Below are 18,599 nucleotides of genomic sequence, written 5' to 3'. Positions count from 1 at the left end.
CGGTCAATGACGTCATCACGCCGACGATCGATCGATCTTGGAACCGATGGAATGGTTCTACGACGCATTAACGCAGAGGCGTTCTCACAGCGTTTCGACGCAGCTCGAGTTCCCTGAAAGGGAACCCAAATTCCTATCTCAAAAAATTAGCATATCATGAAAAGGTTCACTAAACGAGCTATTAACCTAATCATCTGAATCAACTAATTAACTCTAAACACCTGCAAAAGATTCCTGAGGCTTTCAAAAACTCCCAGCCTGGTTCATTACTCAAAACCGCAATCATGGGTAAGACTGCCGACCTGACTGCTGTCCAGAAGGCCATCATTGACACTCTCAAGCGAGAGGGTAAGACACAGAAATACATTTCTGAACAAATAGGCTGTTCCCAGAGTGCTGTATCAAGGCACCTCAGTGGGAAATCTGTGGGAAGGAAAAAGTGTGGCAAAAAACGCTGCACAACGAGAAGAGGTGACCGGACCCTGAGGAAGATTGTGGAGAAGGACCGATTCCAGACCTTGGGGGACCTGCGGAAGCAGTGCACTGAGTCTGGAGTAGAAACATCCAGAGCCACCGTGCACAGGCGTGTGCAGGAAATGGGCTACAGGTGCCGCATTCCCCAGGTCAAGCCACTTTTGGGCTACAGAGAAGCAGCACTGGACTGTTGCTCAGTGGTCCAAAGTACTTTTTTCGGATGAAAGCAAATTTTGCATGTCATTCGGAAATCAAGGTGCCAGAGTCTGGAGGAAGACTGGGGAGAAAAAAATGCCAAAATGCCTGAAGTCCAGTGTCAAGTAACCACAGTCAGAGATGGTCTGGGGTACCATGTCAGCTGCTGTTGTTGGTCCACTGTGTTTTATCAAGGGCAGGGCCAGTGCAGCTACCTATCAGGAGATTTTTCATGCTTCCATCTGCTGAAAAGCTTTATGGAGATGAAGATTTCGTTTTTCAACACGACCTGGCACCTGCTCACAGTATCAAAACCACTGGTAAATGGTTTACTGACCATGGTATTACTGTGCTCAATTGGCCTGCCAACTCTCCTGACCTGAACCCCATAGAGAATCTGTGGGATATTGTGAAGAGAAAGTTGAGAGACGCAAGACCCAACACTCTGGATGAGCTTAAGGCCGCTATCGAAGCATCCTGGGCCTCCATAACACCTCAGCAGTGCCACAGGCTGATCGCCTCCATGCCACGCCACATTGAAGCAGTCATTTCTGCAAAAGGATTCCCGACCAAGTATTGAGTGCATAACTGAACATAATTATTTGAAGGTTGGCTTTTTTTTAATATTAAAAACACTTTTCTTTTATTGGTCGGATGAAATATGCTAATTTTTTGAGATAGGAATTTTGGGTTTTCATGAGCTGTATGCCAAAATCATCAGTATTAAAACAATAAAAGACCTGAAATATTTCAGTTGGTGTGCAATGAATCTAAAATATATGAAAATTTAATTTTTATCATTACATTATGGAAAATAATGAACTTTTATCACATATGCTAATTTTTGAGAAAGACCTGTATATATATTGTAACAAGGTTCGTGTGTGGGTAGGAAGGAAGAAGACGGGGTCGGCGAGACTAGGCCTGCACACTTTTATTTATCACAATTCTTCCAGACCTTGGGGGACCTGCGGAAGCAGTGCACTGAGTCTGGAGTAGAAACATCCAGAGCCACCGTGCACAGGCGTGTGCAGGAAATGGGCTACAGGTGCCGCATTCCCCAGGTCAAGCCACTTTTGGGCTACAGAGAAGCAGCACTGGACTGTTGCTCAGTGGTCCAAAGTACTTTTTTCGGATGAAAGCAAATTTTGCATGTCATTCGGAAATCAAGGTGCCAGAGTCTGGAGGAAGACTGGGGAGAAAAAAATGCCAAAATGCCTGAAGTCCAGTGTCAAGTAACCACAGTCAGAGATGGTCTGGGGTGCCATGTCAGCTGCTGGTGTTGGTCCACTGTGTTTTATCAAGGGCAGGGTCAGTGCAGCTACCTATCAGGAGATTTTTCATGCTTCCATCTTTAAAACGTTTTATGGAGATGAAGATTTCGTTTTTCAACACGACCTGGCACCTGCTCACAGTATCAAAACCACTGGTAAATGGTTTACTGACCATGGTATTACTGTGCTCAATTGGCCTGCCAACTCTCCTGACCTGAACCCCATAGAGAATCTGTGGGATATTGTGAAGAGAAAGTTGAGAGACGCAAGACCCAACACTCTGGATGAGCTTAAGGCCGCTATCGAAGCATCCTGGGCCTCCATAACACCTCAGCAGTGCCACAGGCTGATCGCCTCCATGCCACGCCACATTGAAGCAGTCATTTCTGCAAAAGGATTCCCGACCAAGTATTGAGTGCATAACTGAACATAATTATTTGAAGGTTGGCTTTTTTTTGTATTAAAAACACTTTTCTTTTATTGGTCGGATGAAATATGCTAATTTTTTGAGATAGGAATTTGGGGTTTTCATGAGCTGTATGCCAAAATCATCAGTATTAAAACAATAAAAGACCTGAAATATTTCAGTTGGTGTGCAATGAATCTAAAATATATGAAAATTTAATTTTTATCATTACATTATGGAAAATAATGAACTTTTATCACATATGCTAATTTTTTGAGAAAGACCTGTATATATATTGTAACAAGGTTCGTGTGTGGGTAGGAAGGAAGAAGACGGGGTCGGCGAGACTAGGCCTGCACACTTTTATTTATCACAATTCTCTCAAACATAACGCACAAGGGCGCTTCTCTTTCAAATACTCAAAACTTGGTAGGTAACGTTTCTCAGATAATCAGCTTCAGCTCGTTCAATGCTCAGTGTCCTTCAGTGGCAGTGGCAGTGACAGTAGCAGCAGCAGTCCCATGCTGCGTCCCAATTCGCCTACTTACGTCCTAAAAGTATGTACTCTTTTTGTGAAGAAAAGGTATATACTTTTGAGTGTGTAGCAGAAAAGTATGCAAGCTTCGGGACATACTACTTCGCCATCTTTAACGGATTCTGTCGCTTAGTTATGTGCATCCCGTCACCGTTTATCTGCCCTGTCAATCATCGTCAGATTCGTCACAGTTAAAATCCTCCACATTCAGTTTAATCTCCTACCGTATCGGAGAGAAATGTAGCCGCTCGTTGATCTGCCATGTGTGGGTCTTTGTGGGTCAAAGACTCTCCTCGTGTTTGCAGTTTAAATATAATGATGCATTTAAAAGTTAATGGCCAAACGTGTCATTAAAAAAGTTCACAATGCTGCTGCAGGTGAAATATAATGTGGACAACACTGAAAAAAATATATTTTTGTCAGGTTAAATATTGATAGTTGGTCACTCAAACCCCTTTATCTAAACCTCTCTACTTAACCGTCTGACTCGCACATCTGTCATGTTTGTAGTTTTTTAACACTTTTTATCCGCGTTTGTAGTTCTAATCGAATCCTCGTCCAACTCGCAATGGGTTGTGGGCGATATCAGCCGTTAGAGTGCCCATCGATCCATACTTCGAATTCGGACTGGAAATAGTAAACCATCCAGGAATCTTTGAAATACTCTTTTCAACATACTACGATTTGGGACATACTAATTCTATGTTCGAATACTATTTAGGATGGATAGAAGCAGGGCCAGTCCTGGGCTGCGTCCGAAATCGCGTACTTCCATACTATATAGTATGCGAAAAACAGTAGGCGAGCAGAGTAGTATGTCCGAATTCATAGAATTCGAAAAACAGTATGCGAAAAGTACCCGGATGGCCTACTACTTCCGGCGAGATTATGAAGTGCGCATACGATGGACACTTTACTATCCCATGATGCCACGGGAGAGAGGAGCTCGTTATATTTGAAAATGGTGGAAAACGGAGATGCAGCTGTTTTCAAGTGTAAGTACTTTAGAAACAACTTTTTGTATATTTGTGCTTAAATTGTATTTGTTTAACATCATATAAGTAAATGACTGTCTTGTTAGAAGTTTAAATGATGTAAATTAAGGGTGTCCTTTTCCAGCCAATTCAGAAAAATTATAGTTTTATCATTATTATTAGACTAATGTAAATCAGCTACCGATAGCACTGTTTTCATTAAACAAAGACGTTCGTTCTTTAGCAGTTTAATGAGATAGTTACACAACTTCAGTAAATTAAAACGATGAATTTCTCCTTTACGAGTATTGTTATTATCAAAATGTTGTTGGTTACATAGCAAACTACTGTTAACAAGTTTAAGTTACCTCAGCTTGTCCATGTACCGTTAGCATTAATAGACTGACCATGGTTCATCACATGTTAAAATCTGTCTTGATTTTGCAGGGGCTAATGAATACACCCACCTGTGTTTTAACCGAGAAGTGAGAGAAAGAAAAGATTCCTTCGGCTACTAGAAATAATTGCTAAACAATGATGTTAATAAAGAAATCAAATGATACAGTGTCTCTTTTCATTTGTTTGATTCATAAATTCACTGGCATGCTGTTTAGCAAGTTATATTAAAAAACACTTAATTCCTAGGGCTTTACAGTAGCTAGATTGTCAGTGGTAAAGTGCTTAATATATGGCCTTGAGTATTTTTGTTTAAGCGTTCTTTATGTTTTGATGGTTTTTGAAACAAGCTAATTGCAGGTGTATCTGAAAAATATGCTGTCTTACTCTGAATACGAGTGCTGCACTCTAGAGAAAAAAACACACTCCAGACACCATTAAAATGTATTTGCTTATTTTTTGTGTATTTAACTTTCAAATGGATACGTAGGATAAAAAGCTTAAAATAAAATCACATAACTTATATATAAGTTATATAAGTAGTATAAAGTAATAAAGGCATAAAGTAGTATAACAGAGCGTAAATAACCACCAAAAGGAAAGGTATTAAAATGTTTTTTTTATTATAGTGTCATCACGAGGAAAGAAGCTTAAAGGGGTACTTCAGCGCTGGGAAGATGAATCTGTATTTAAACTGGGTCATCAATGCAGTAGAAATGTGAAATAATTTTTGAATTTGGTGCTTTCTAGACTGAGAAAAGACAGAAAATGTATTTTTGTCCCATGGGGATGAAAGACTACAATTCCCAGAATGCTTCGCTGCCCTGTGCCATTCCCCAACGCCACCAACTTGATTAACGTTACAGTGACTGAGTTAGAGAAGACACTACAATTAAAAACTGAACGTGTCTGTTCAATATAATGAGTGAGTTACCGCGCATCACAGCACTGAGCACTAACTGCACGAGTGATGAGAGCTGAGGTAATCGAGACTACACTCGCGGCATACATTCACAACGCGAGTTCAGTCTGGCGCGTTTCAGTTCATGCCTTTACAAGCTTAACTTTCATAGAAATTAATTTGAGAAGTTAAAAGACTTACATTGCATACCATAGCTCCGTTTAAATGAGTGCCTGTAGCTGAGCTGAGCTCTCCCTGCAAGCTGAGCGTTATCTCCCATCCCCCATGCTCAAGTTCAAAACATGCGGAAATGGCTCCCTCTGCTGGCTGTAGTCTTTAGCCTTTGGGCAAACATTCCTCCTATGATGCAAAAATCGTCAATTTGCATCATAGGAGGAATTTTTCTAGAAATAAAATGCATAAATCTCTTGTCTCAGGGAGATATGAGGGGGGAAAGCACAATAATTTGAATATACTCCAGGGTTTCTACTGATACAAAGCCATATGCTAATCGCTGAAGTAACCCTTTAACTTCAGCAGCTTCGGTAAGGTAACTTTCACAGGTTTCAAAAAGATCTAAAAGGACTTTGATACTAGCAATCTCATTTATAGGGCATCACTTTAAAATAATTCACTAACGTTAATGTTATATGTTTCTTTTAAAGCGTGTACAAGATGAAGACTTTACGCTCTCTGTAATTTTTTGGATTTCCACTTGAAGTAAATAATTTGTAAAACATGAAGCTCAAATATGTGATATGTAGCAAGAATTTCAAATGTTTGGCACACAAATTCACACTCAGCCTAAGCCATTGTGCCAGTGGTTGGTGGGTGTCGCCTTTAGGGACCACTGTAGCTCCATTAATAGAGACACGCACACACATTTGTTTCTGAGGTAATATTTAAAAGCTAAATACATTATAATACTTGCATTATTTGAGAAATTCCGCACAAGCTCTCGACGTAGGCGTGACCTGCGAGGAGCTGACCGACGCCTCCTCTGGATTGTGAGCTCGAACGATGTAAAAACACAGATAAAAGCGAAGCAGATCTAAAAACATTGCTGGTGAATGTGTGCAGTCGGTGGAATGGGCTCTTTAAATCTCCACGCTGTCATGACGGCGTCTATCATGTGACAATTCCATCATGGTGCATGTAGTACGTCCGACTCCATTCATACTACCCGTATTCGTACTATATAGAACGTACTTTTTTAACAGTCGCGAAGTACGTTCTAATTCAAATATAGTACCTACTCACATAGTACGCGATTTCAGACGCAGTGCTTAATGGTCTCTCTCACTCTCCTCTTCTTCTTTTTTTGGTGTTTATTGGCGGTTGGCAACCTAACTTATTGGTGCATTACCGCCACCGACTGGAATGGAGTATGGACTATATGACACACTGGACATTGTTTAGATTTATTATTTATTTCCCGCTTTATATTGAGGTCAATAGCAGGGGAGGGGAATAACCATGGAGGGATGGAGGATATTGATACTGTATTGCTGTACTGTAATTGACATAAACCTAAATTCCTAGCCTTTGCATCACCTATCCACCCAAAACTTACAGAGTTTGTTTCATTATGTTCCCAGCTCTCTTTCAATACACTTTTGACAGGATGCGAAACATTTTGTCCCCCGATATTAACCCAATATGTCAACCATCAGTTTCGTTCACCTGATGCCTAAAGGCATTTCTCCCATTTCCACCTGCATTGATGACACTGGGGATGTTTTAAATGATCCACTGCAGATTCTTAAGGCTTGAGCTTGCAATACATCTAATTGTTTGAGATTTGATTCTGCTGCGGACATATAAGCTATACATCCATAGTCAAAGACAGACCTCATGAGTGCCCAGTATATATTTTGTAGAGATGTTCTACTTGCTCCCCATTCCTGTCCTGACAAACACAGAAGAATATTAATAATCTTTTTACATTTGTCTTTAATTTTATCCAAATTAACTTTCCATGTCAATTTTTCATCAAACCAAACCCCAAGAAACCTTACTGATTTGACTTGCTCCAGAGGATTCCCATACAATTTTAAAGATAGAGTGTGACTTTATGCCGCCTTGAAAAACAAATGACTTGTGCTTTTGCTACAGATAATTTAAAACCCCATTTATTAGTGTAGCGACTCAGGCGAATCAAACACACAATCGCCAGTTACATTTAACAAATATGTTTTGAATGCTTTGTAACAGACCTTCCCCCATCACAACAGAGAAAGATTCTCCGTTACCCTGGAAACCATCTGATAAGACGTTTTACGGCCCAAAAGAATTTGGCCACATGAAAAGTCCAGAGTTAAAGACACAAAGCTTGTAAAACACACGCTTTTGCCTCAAATTATAGACAAACCATCTATAAATGAACATGCACCCCAGGACATTGTATGTAAACACATAACTGTCTTGTAAAATGTTTCTTCTGTATGGTATTTTGCATCTTTTTGTCTTTGTCTTAACAACTTACTAGTTCAGGTAACCTCATATATTTCATGTCTTAGGAGGGTGTGAAGAATATGAGGTTTAAGAATAGGTACTATGTTGCTTGTTTCCAAACAATAGGGAGTTGACCAGTATCCCAAATTAGGTTAAATAATTTTAAAACGATTTCCAGTGTAGTATCTGTCATGTGTGCCAACATTTTGTAACATACTCCATCTTTTCCAGGAGCAGTCTGCCGAGCACTTATAATTGCTCTTCTTAACTCAAACATGTTTAGAGGAAGGTTAAGTAAACTCTCTGACATCTCATCTTTCTCTAATAAATTTGGGTAGTCCATTTATGTTCTACTCCTATCTTCCTAGCTTCTTCTGAAAGATTTTCTGAGCTATGAACTTTCTTAAAAGATTGTACTAGAAGTTCGGTCTCACTCTCCTCTGTCTCTGCTGCCGCTTAAATGCCGTCTCTCCATGCCAATTACTGCAATCAGACTCAGGTGTTACTCATTTGCACTTGACCTACTTTCTCCCCGCTTGGTACAGACCTCGCGGAACCACGCCCCCTCCGCCACATATATATTTATATACTCACCTAAAGGATTATTAGGAACACCTGTTCAATTTCTCATTAATGCAATCATCTAATCAACCAATCACATGTCAGTTGCTTTAATGCATTTAGGGGTGTTGTCCTGATCAAGACAATCTCCTGAACTCCAAACTGAATGTCAAAATGGGAAAGCGTGGCATGGTTGCTGGTGCCAGACGGACTGGTCTGAGTATTTCACAATCTATTCAGTTTCTCATAATATACTCTGGAACCATGTCTAGGGTTTACAAAGAATGGTGTAGAAAAGGAAAAAAAAATATCAAGTATGCGGCAGTCCTGTGGGCGAAAATGCCTTGTTGATGCTAGAGGTCAGAGGAGAATGGGCCGACTGATTCAAGCTGATAGAAGAGCAACTTTGACTGAAATAACCACTCGTTACAACCGAGGTATGCAGCAAAGCATTTGTTAAGCCACAACACACACAACCTTGAGGCTGATGGGCTACAACAAAAGAAGACCCCAGTATCACTCATCTCCACTACAAATAGGAAAAAGAGGCTACAATTTGCATTAGCTCACCAAAATTGGACAGTTGAAGACTGGAAATATGTTGCCTGGTCTGATGAGTCTGGATTTCTGTTGAGACATTCAGATGGTCTCTGTCAGAATCTGGCGTAAACAGAATGAGAACATGGATCCATCATGCCTTGGATCATGCCTGCCACTGTGCAGGCTTCTGGTGGTGGTGTAATGGTGTGGGGGATGTTTTCTTGGCACACTTTAGGCTCCTTAGTGCCAATTGGGCATTGTTTAAATGCCACGGCCTACCTGAGTATTGTTTCTGACCATCTCTTTATGACCACCATGTACCCATCCTCTGATGGCTACTTCCAGGAGGATAATGCACCATGTCACAAAGCTGGAATCATTTCAAATTGGTGTCTTGAACATGACAATGAGTTCACTGTACTAAAATGGCCCCCACAGTCACCAGATCTCAACCCAATAGAGCATCTTTGGGATGTGGTGGAACGGGAGCTCCGTGCCCTGGATGTGCATCTCACAAATCTCCAGCAACTGCAAGATGCTATCTTATCAGTATAGGCCAACATTTCTAAAGAATGCTTTCAGCACCTTGTTGAATCAATGCCACGAATAATTAAGGCAGTTCTGAAGGCGAAAGCAGATCAAACACAGTATTAGTATGGTGTTCCTATAGTCCTTTAGGTGTGTTTTTTCATCATACAGACACTTGCTGCTAATTTTACACATCAATGTTTAATTTTTTTAATTTTGAAGTTAACCAGACTGGGTGACTTTTTCTATAAGAACGCGGCTTCATGAAAAATCATGAAATAGATACTTTTCAGTTTTGAAGCTGATTGACCAAATATATTTAGTTTTTTTTACCAGCATTACAAAAAATATTACCTATGCTAGAGTGTATACTGTATACTGCTTATTGCTTAATACACTGAAGGAGGCTGTACTGTACCAACCTAGTAAGAACAAAACTATAATTTGCACTACTGTCTGTTTAAAATACATGAAAAGAAACCTAGCATTGGGGATTAGTTGCTTTTACTGTTGTAACAAACTCATATTGAACCATGACCCCAAAAACTGAGGTACGCACTGACCCGTGACTGTGTACTGTTATATACCGCTAATCTATACATAAATCAGTTAAAAAGAGCTCGTGTTCATTGCAAAACAAGAATATTTACAGATATGAGAACAAATAAAATGCAAATAACAGCATAATCATAAGCAGTATGTTCAATAAAAAGGTTATGAGAAGAGCTTTAGCAATGCTGGATTTTTCAGAGCAGGGTTATTACTTAAACCGATCAGGCATAACATTATTTGAAGGGAATAACACTGATTAGCTCTTCATCACAACACCTGTTAGTGGGTGGGATATATTAGGCAGCAAGGGAACATTATGTCCTCTAAGTTGATCTAGCCAGTGGAGTCCGATTAAATAGAGGATCTACTGTAGCTCAAATTGCTCAAGAAGTTAATGCCGGTTCTGATAGAAAGGTGTCACAATACTCACTCCATGGCAAGAAATACCGAATTCCATCTTGTGTCATTTGGTACAACAAAGCCAATCCCAAGCTTTTCCTCCACAGCATCAGAAGCCTTTGTACTTCGCTTAACCAGGTTCCACAGAGCAGATGCTTTTGCAAAAACAGCCTTTGACATTGTTTTGTAACATTTTTCAGTTACCTTTTCCGTATCTTTGGCCACTAGATTCAAGGTGTGAGCCATGCACCTTATATGAGGGGGGACAGATGGATGATCCAGACCTGAGAGAGGCTCAGGCTCCATCTGGTCATCTTCATCTGAGCTCTCACTGGCGGCAGCAAAGGCGGACTCTGGTTCATTGTCATCTTCACTTTCAGTTTCATCAAAGTGGACCACTGTCTCTGGCATTTCAGTATCAATAGAAACAACATCCATCCCAAAACAGTTGAACGCCTTAACAAAATTTGAAGCATTATCTGTAATTGTACATGCAACCTTATTGTGGGTTTTGAATTCTTTGTTTACATCTGACAATAATTTTGCCAACACATCATGTGTATGTGCTCCTTTAATCCGTTGACATGCCAGTACAGCAGAGTATCTCTTAGAAACATCAGTTTTGTTTAGCCAGTGGACAGTGATGCCCATAAATACCTTGTTCACAGCCGACCAGCAATCTGCTGCTGTGCACACAGTATCAATCTCAGACAGTTCAGTCTTAAGTTCACATATGTTTTCTTTAAATTTCTTGTTTAACAGTGTCTGTACTTTTTTTCTTGATGGCACCTTTTTGGATGGCTGCAACCCCTTAATTAAGTTTATGAAAGCTGGGCTTTCGACTTTACTCAAAGGCTGTAGATCTCCGACAATATACTGCACCACCAGGTTGTCCAGCTGCGGCTGGGAGGTGACAACGGAGCCGCTACAGTACGCAGTTAATGGGGTCTGGGTCGATTATCTGTCCTGACTGTCTTTTGATTTTTTATTTGCTTTCACATACCTTGAAAGGCTAGCCGGGTGCTTCAGTTCAATGTGCCGTTTCGGGTTTGCTGTGGATGTGACTGAAGTGCAGATTTTCTTTTTGAAAGCCAGCGGGCAAAGTTTGCACAGAAAAGTGAGATTTCTCTCAGTCTCACCGACCTTGTCATAAAATTCTTTTAAATGATCATACTCCTTGCAACATGCTGCTGTCGCCTCCATGCCTTTTTTTTTCGTTTTGATGAAGCGTCACGCATGCGGCGGACGGCGGTGCAACACTGGTGGCTGGTGTTGCCAGATTGGGTGTTTTTCTGCTACATATTAAGACCCGTTTAAGGTGTGTTTTAGCCGGGATTTCGCCTGGAAGGCTCTATAGAAATCTGGCACCCTATTGAACAAAGTTAACCTGAGAGAGCGTGGCGTTCACCAGAATGAACGAGTTCACAGTAACGTTCATCAGGCAGTAATACAGCACGTTCAGTTCACGTTCGCCCAAAATATGAACGAGTTTATGAACTATCGTTCAGTGAACTCGTTCAGGTACAACACTGCGGGTGGTGCTGCTTAGGTCGCAATTTCAAATCACTCGCAGGCCGCACGCAGCACTGGGCAGGAATATCAGGAGTCTGGACCACAGCCAATCAGAGGTAAAGACCCGCCCCATCTCTGTCTCTGATTGGTTTAGACCACAACATGATCTAACCATGAGTGTGTGTGAGTTCCGTCAAAGGAGAAAAAACGCTGTTCGTGGAGGCAGCTGAGCTGAGCAGATGCAAGGACGTTAGGTGCACTGGTGCGACCTATGAAAAAATTTAGGCGCCCCCTTACAAATTTTAGGCGCATGTGCGACCAAATTAGGCGCACTCTAGAGCCCTGTTAAAGAAGAAACCCTAAACAGCAACAATATCAAGAATACATCTCATTCAAAGAAAATAAAATTCACATCATGTTAGAGCCTTTCAGCCCAACCACAACCTGCTGATTTCAATCAGAAATAAAGTCCATTTCTCATAACTCCCACATAGTCAGGCAATAAATGAGTCTCTTACCACATTCCCCAAAGTTCAATGCACTTTAAAAAATTATTTAGAAAAAAAGTAACCTGTTTGCCTTAAAATTTTGAGTTCATTGAATTTTATTTTATTTTAGTTTTTTTAGTTTTTTAAATACAATGAACATTTTTTGAGATTCGACAACATTTATTAAAATATTAAAAGATATTACCCAAGGCTTGGGTAATTGTGTGTTTTATTTTTGATGACGCAGTGAAACATGCCAAATAGTGCTATTTTAATGATTTATAACATTTTTTATGTGGTTCAGATACAATAATATTTTGAGTTTCTATTTATTAAACAAATTCCCTTCATTGTATCAACTCAAATTTTTAATTCCAATAAACTCAAAATTTTAAGGCAACCAGGTTACTAACTTTTTTAAGTTAAACCAACAAAAAAATGTACAGTGTGGAAATCTACAAAAGTTCAAATACAGTGTCCCAAACCATAACCAAAGATCAATCCAGATAATCAAAGCTGTAGAAAAAGATCAGTCCAGAAGAAGTGTCTATATTCAAAGAATGAGGCCGAAAGTAAACCCTCTGAAAAAAACATGCAAAGCAAAAATCAAAATATGTAATTAAACACAGAAAACAAACATACAATAACAAAATATATACATAACTCACACTGAGCTGTAGAACCAAAAAGGTTCCTCATATTAGGGTCTCAAGCATAACCAAGTTGAGCAAACACTCAAAGCCATGCCACTACAGCTGTGTCCCAAAGTGAAGGGTGCGCACTTCGAAGGCCAGGCCAGGCCACGCCTTCAAAGTGCATGAAGTGCATGAAGCTGCACAAAGGGCGAACCGAGGAACAGGGTTGCCAGGTCTGAATAACAAAACCCCTCCAATTCAAAAGTATCGGAATCACGGCCAGAATGGGCCAAAATATCCCAAAATGCGGGGAGTGGGCGGTAGAAATATCGCGTAAGTAAAGTATTATTATTATTATTATTATTATTATTATTATTATATATATTATACACACACATATATATATATATATATATATATATATATATATATATATATATATATATATATATATATATATATATATAGTTTTTTTGTGTTTTTTTTTTTTTTTTAGCTTTTTATTATTTTTTTTTTAGCTTTTTATTATTTTGTTGAGCTTTTTATTGGGTTTTTACATGCTTCAAAGCCTGCGACGATGGAAGACCGGACCATAGCATGTAAATCTAGCCACTTAAATATTGTCAAATTGCAAATATTAGTTAACAGTTTATTTCTTATGTTAAATGTAAGTGTTACAATATATTTTAAACATTTAGCCTTGGCCTATATATACGTCCATGTTTTTTTTAAGTTAGCCTACTTATTTTTATTCAACTCATCATCTTAGATGCATTGTCAACATTTTATGACATGCCAGCCGTCGACCGATTCAGCCTCGCAAAGCTGCGGACAGTGGAAATATGCACTCATCCCAGAAGATGATGTCCCGCCAGAGTCTCTATTGTGCATTATTCCCCATTCCGGTCCAGCTCCAGCTTCGCCCGCTCAGCGCAATGAAAGTGTAGAAAAGTGTTCTCTTTCATCATCTCGTTTCGAGATCCACCTATGGGAAGGGCATCCGTACCTGACCTCTGCAGAAGCATCCAATTGCACCAAGTCTGACAAGACAGGCAGGAGCGCGCAGCCAATGCCCAGTAAGGCCCCACCCCTTACCAGCGGGCATATATGGGCTGCATACGCTACTGTACATCAGTTGACATTCGCTTCTCGCGATCTCTGCACTGACACAGTTCGGTTAGATTTGCGCTGCTCACTTATTGTCTGCAGGAGGAAATATCGCCAGATCAGCCTCCACCGGGCGTGACAGTTCTATTCTGCCACATTCTGTGTCTGCATTCGGAGCCGCTCGCGCTCTCGTCCGTCTTCCTGTTCCACGGCTGCCGCCACGGACCTTTCTGAGTTTTTCGCGGGTATGTCGCTCTCTCAGTCTTCTCCTTCTGTGTCTAGCCTATTACGGGCCTGCCCGGCCGCGTGTGGGTCTCTTATCGCCGCTAAGGATTTTCACCCTTTCTGTGTGGTCTGCTTGGGCCTCAAGCACGCAGAGGAGGCAATAGAGAACCCGGAGAACTGCAGTTACTGCCTGGTACTGCCTAAGAAACTCCTGCGACACCGCCTTAAAGTTGCCGCTACTCAGTGTGGCGAGCTCGACTTGTCGTACTCGGATATGGAACACGGTGACGATAGCGCGCTACCGGGGACCTCCCGGGGCGCGACGGCTCTTGTTTTGGCTGACCAGCCCAATCCTGAGTTCCCCGAAGAGGACATCTTCACGGGTAACCTCCCGCTCGCCGACGATCTTGCCGGGTCCGGTGATTACGACGACGCGGGCCTTCTTGGAATTTCGGAGGACGAGGAGGCCATCCCGCCCTCTGTTATTCCCCAGGCTAGCGCCCCCGCGGCCTTGCCTGAATCCATCCTCCTGGATGTGTGTGAATGAGCGGCCGCTCGTCTCAACATTAAATGGCCGGCTCCACAGAGCGCCACCGACCAGGAGAGGGATATTTATGACGGTAAAGTGTTGGGAGCCCCCCCCCGGCCCGAGGAAAGAACTCTTTCCCGTTCTTCCAGCGTGCGCTAAGCACATGAGGCACTACTGGAACGACCCGCTCGATCTTAAACACGGTCTCGCGGGGCTGGAGGTTAAAGATATGGCGGCTCGCGGCATGGGCGAACCGCCTGCCATTGAGCCCTCCATTGCCAGACACCTCAACCCAGTCCAGGGAGGGCTGCCCGCCCCCCCGAAGCCGGTCCTTCCTAACAGGATGGACCGTTTTTCTGCCTCGGTGCACCAGGCCGTTTATAAATCCTCAGCCTTGGCTGTTAGGACTCTGAATGTCTCCTCCCTCCTTTCCGCTTACCAAGCGGAGATCCTGGACGATCTGGGCCAGCAGTTAGATAAGGGATCTTCTCCCTCTCCTGCACTGTGGAAGGAGATCATCACGGTTAACGACCTCGTTCTCCGTAATGCTCGTCAGGTCGTCCAAACCTGCGGGCGCTCTATGGCGCTTTCCGTGGTAGGAGAGCGCTCGCTCTGGCTCAACCTGTCTGGTCTCCCGGATAGTGAAAAGAAACGTATCGCAGGCGCCCCGGTAGAGCCCGGCCGGGCTCTCTTTGGCCCCGCAGTTGCTATGATGCAACAACGATGCGACGACAAGAAGGAGCACGAGGCCTTCATATTGTATCTTCCCAGGAAGACGGTCCCACGCCAGGCGCCCCCTGTGCGTTTGCCTAACCCCCCGGTCCCGGGACGTAATTTTAATCAGGTCAAGGAAAAGCCTCGAGAGAAGTTTTCTGGGCTTTCTCCCTGCCCCAGAACCCCTGTCCAAAGGACGGAAGGTTCCTGCTGTAGGGTGTCCCCCTCCCGTGGCTGCCCAGCCCATATGTTTAGTGGACGATGTGTGTTCCCCCCTGTTCAAGGGGATTGTCGTGAGGAAAAGTTCAAAAGCAGTGTAACCACACCGCACATACTGTGTTCCCCTCACCCAAATAATAAAGGCTTCGGCCCCAGTGTTTCCCAGAAAACACAACACACACAGAAACACAATAAATCTAACGAATCAAATGAATTCGTCACAGCGAGATACCCTCTCAATGTAGGGAAATACCCTTTCTCTCGTAATGGTGAACCTGCACGTGTCGTCCCTAGTTTCTCCACTAGAGGGCGCCATTGCATCACAAATAAGCCAGCTAGGCATGCTCGAAGCCAGCACGGCCTGGACGAGCATTCACACGAGCTGTGTGTCAGCCTGGCTTACTGTATTACGCATGATATTACAGGGCTATCGTCTGCAGATTGCTATGAAACATCCACGTTTCAGCAGCGTTCTCTTTTCTCACACAGAGGAAAGCACGGCCCACGTCCTGAAGGAGGAAATCTCCTCTCTTCTAAACAAAGGTGCGATTCAGGTGGTTCCCCACAATCTGATAAACCAGGGTTTCTTTTCCCGTTATTTCCTGGTCACAAAGAAGGACGGTTCCCTCCGTCCTATTCTGGACCCCAGGGTGTTGAACAAACATTTGAGGAAATACAGATTCATAATGTTAACCCTTGGTTCGCTCGCCCGTGTCATGAAACGGAACGACTGGTTCACATCGGTCGATCTGAGAGATGCTTTTCTCCACATAAGCATTTATCCACCACACCGGAAGTTTCTTCGTTTCGCCTATCAAGGCATTTGTTACGAACTCACGGTGCTTCCGTTCGGGCAAAAATTAAGCCCCCGAACTTTCTGTTTGCGTGTGGAAGCGGGCTTCACTCCCCTAAGAATGTCTGGTCTACGGATCCTGACATACATATGCGATTGGCTCATCATAGCCGATTCGTGGGAAAAGGTGTTGCAGGACACCTCCCGTGTGCTCGCGCACACCCGATCTCTGGACTTCAGGGTGAATGTGAACAAGAGCAGCTTTACACCCAGTCAGAGGGTGATCTTCCAGGGCATGGAGCTGAACTCAGTCTCCATGCGAGCGCGTCTCTCTCAGGAGCGCGTTCTCTCTCTGACGAACTGTCTGTCACAGTTCAGAGAGGGGGCGAGGGTGCGATATCGCACATGTCTCAGGCTACAGGGTCTTATGGCTTTAGCTATCCAGTTTTTGCCACTAGGACCCCTGAGGATGAGGGCGTTCATGAAATGGGTTTTGTCACTACATTTCAGCCCGTTACACGATCTTTGCCGCTCTGTAACAGTGACGCGCACCTGCGCTGCAGCTCTGCGCCACTGGAAGAGCGCGGACTTTTACGCACAGGGTACCCCTCTGGGGACTGTCATGTTGCGGAAAGTCGTGACGACGGACGCGTCCCTAACAGGCTGGGGTGCCACCCAGGAGGGCAGAACTGTGAACGGTTTGCGGCCGAGCAAACTACGTTCAGAGCACATAGATTATTTAGAGCTTCTAACCAATTAGAAGGCTCTGAATCATTTTCTGCCTCGTCTGCAGGGACATCATGTGCTCGTACGCTGCGACGATACCACGACAGTGGCTATCAATCGTCAAGGCGGCGCGCGCTCGCCGAAGCTTCATGCCCTAGCTTACAAGCGTTTGGTATGGAGCGGGCGAGTTTTCCTGTCGTTACGCGCGACTCATGTTCCGGGAATTCTGAACAGAGGCGCGGATCTTCTATCGAGGGGGAACCCGCTCTTCGGAGATTGGCACCTCCACCCTCAGATAGTAGACATGATATGGATGAGACTACGGGCGCCCGTAGATCTGTTCGCCTCGCGCGAAAACAGCCATTGTCCTATGTTCTTCTCGCTAAAGGACTTGGACGCGCCCCTCGAGGTGGACACACTGGCCCACCCGTGGCCCAGAGTGCTGCTGTATGCCTTTCCTCCCCTGTGCCTGATAATTCTCACACTGGCCAGGGCGAGAGAGGGGGGGTTTTCTCTCATCCTGATAGCACCCAGGTGGCCCAAAGCGCCGTGGCTGGCAGAGATAATCCCTCTGTTGTATGCCCAGCCGTGGTGCCTCCCCCTCCGCACAGACCTATTGTCTTAAGCGAACGGGGAGATTTATCACCCACACCCGGACAGGGTAGCTCTCTGGGCTTGGCCCGTGAGAGGACGAACCTAAGCGCGTTAGGGCTTCCCCCGCGCGTGGTGGCTACTATACAGAATGCCAGGGCCGTTTCTACACGGTCCTTGTATGGCTGTAAGTGGCAGGTGTTCGATGAGTGGTGTGATGGGCGGGGTCTCACGTCATATCAGTGCTCAGTCGCTGATATCTTGTGTTTCCTCCAAGACCTTATGGATAAGGGCAGGTCTTTTTCCACTATTAAGGTCTATCTGGCAGCTATCTCTGCTTGTCATGTGGGTTTTGAGGGCTCAACGGTTGGGCAGCATTCTCTAATCCGCAGATTTATGAAGGGCGCCCGTCGCTCCTTGCCAGTCATTAGGAGAACGATCCCTGAATGGGACCTCTCCATGGTGCTGGAAGCTCTGTCTCAATTCCCTTTTGAGCCTCTGGGGAATATTCCCCTTAAGTTGCTGTCCTTCAAAACAGCCTTGCTCTTGGCCTTGGCGTCAGCCAAACGTGTCAGTGAGTTACATGCACTCTCGGTCCACCCCTCGTGCATCAATTTCTCTCTGGGTGGAGATAAGGTTTTCCTCAAGCCTAATCCAGCATTCATGCCGAAATGTTTCCCTGCGTTCACATCGGAGGTGTTGGAGCTATCCGCTTTTCACCCTCCGCCCTTTTCCTCCGCGGAGGATCAGAGGCTAAATGCCCTGTGTCCAGTCCGTGCGTTACAAACGTATGTGTCTAGGACCAGCGCGTTCCGGAAGAGTGACCAACTCTTCGTTTCATGGGCTCCTCCTCGCAAAGGGGATCCCCTGT

General features: G+C 43.7%; 2 protein-coding genes across 2 annotated transcripts in view; both read left to right on the top strand.

Moving 5' to 3' along the window:
• Positions 1-18,599, top strand: part of LOC137064132 (junctional adhesion molecule A-like) — a 101,496-nt gene that overhangs the window by 54,924 nt on the left and 27,973 nt on the right. The window lies entirely within an intron of this gene.
• Positions 15,559-17,306, top strand: LOC137064011 (uncharacterized). Its single transcript, XM_067435345.1, has one exon. It carries the CDS (start codon positions 15,885-15,887, stop codon positions 17,169-17,171), a length of 1,287 nt encoding a protein of 428 aa, XP_067291446.1. The 5' UTR covers positions 15,559-15,884; the 3' UTR covers positions 17,172-17,306.

Source organism: Pseudorasbora parva, chromosome 24 (genome assembly GCF_024679245.1).
Source record: "Pseudorasbora parva isolate DD20220531a chromosome 24, ASM2467924v1, whole genome shotgun sequence".
In the NCBI taxonomy this organism is placed as follows: domain Eukaryota; kingdom Metazoa; phylum Chordata; class Actinopteri; order Cypriniformes; family Gobionidae; genus Pseudorasbora; species Pseudorasbora parva.
The sequence above is the reverse complement of the archived record's forward strand: the minus strand, read 5'-3'. Positions and strand labels throughout refer to the sequence as shown.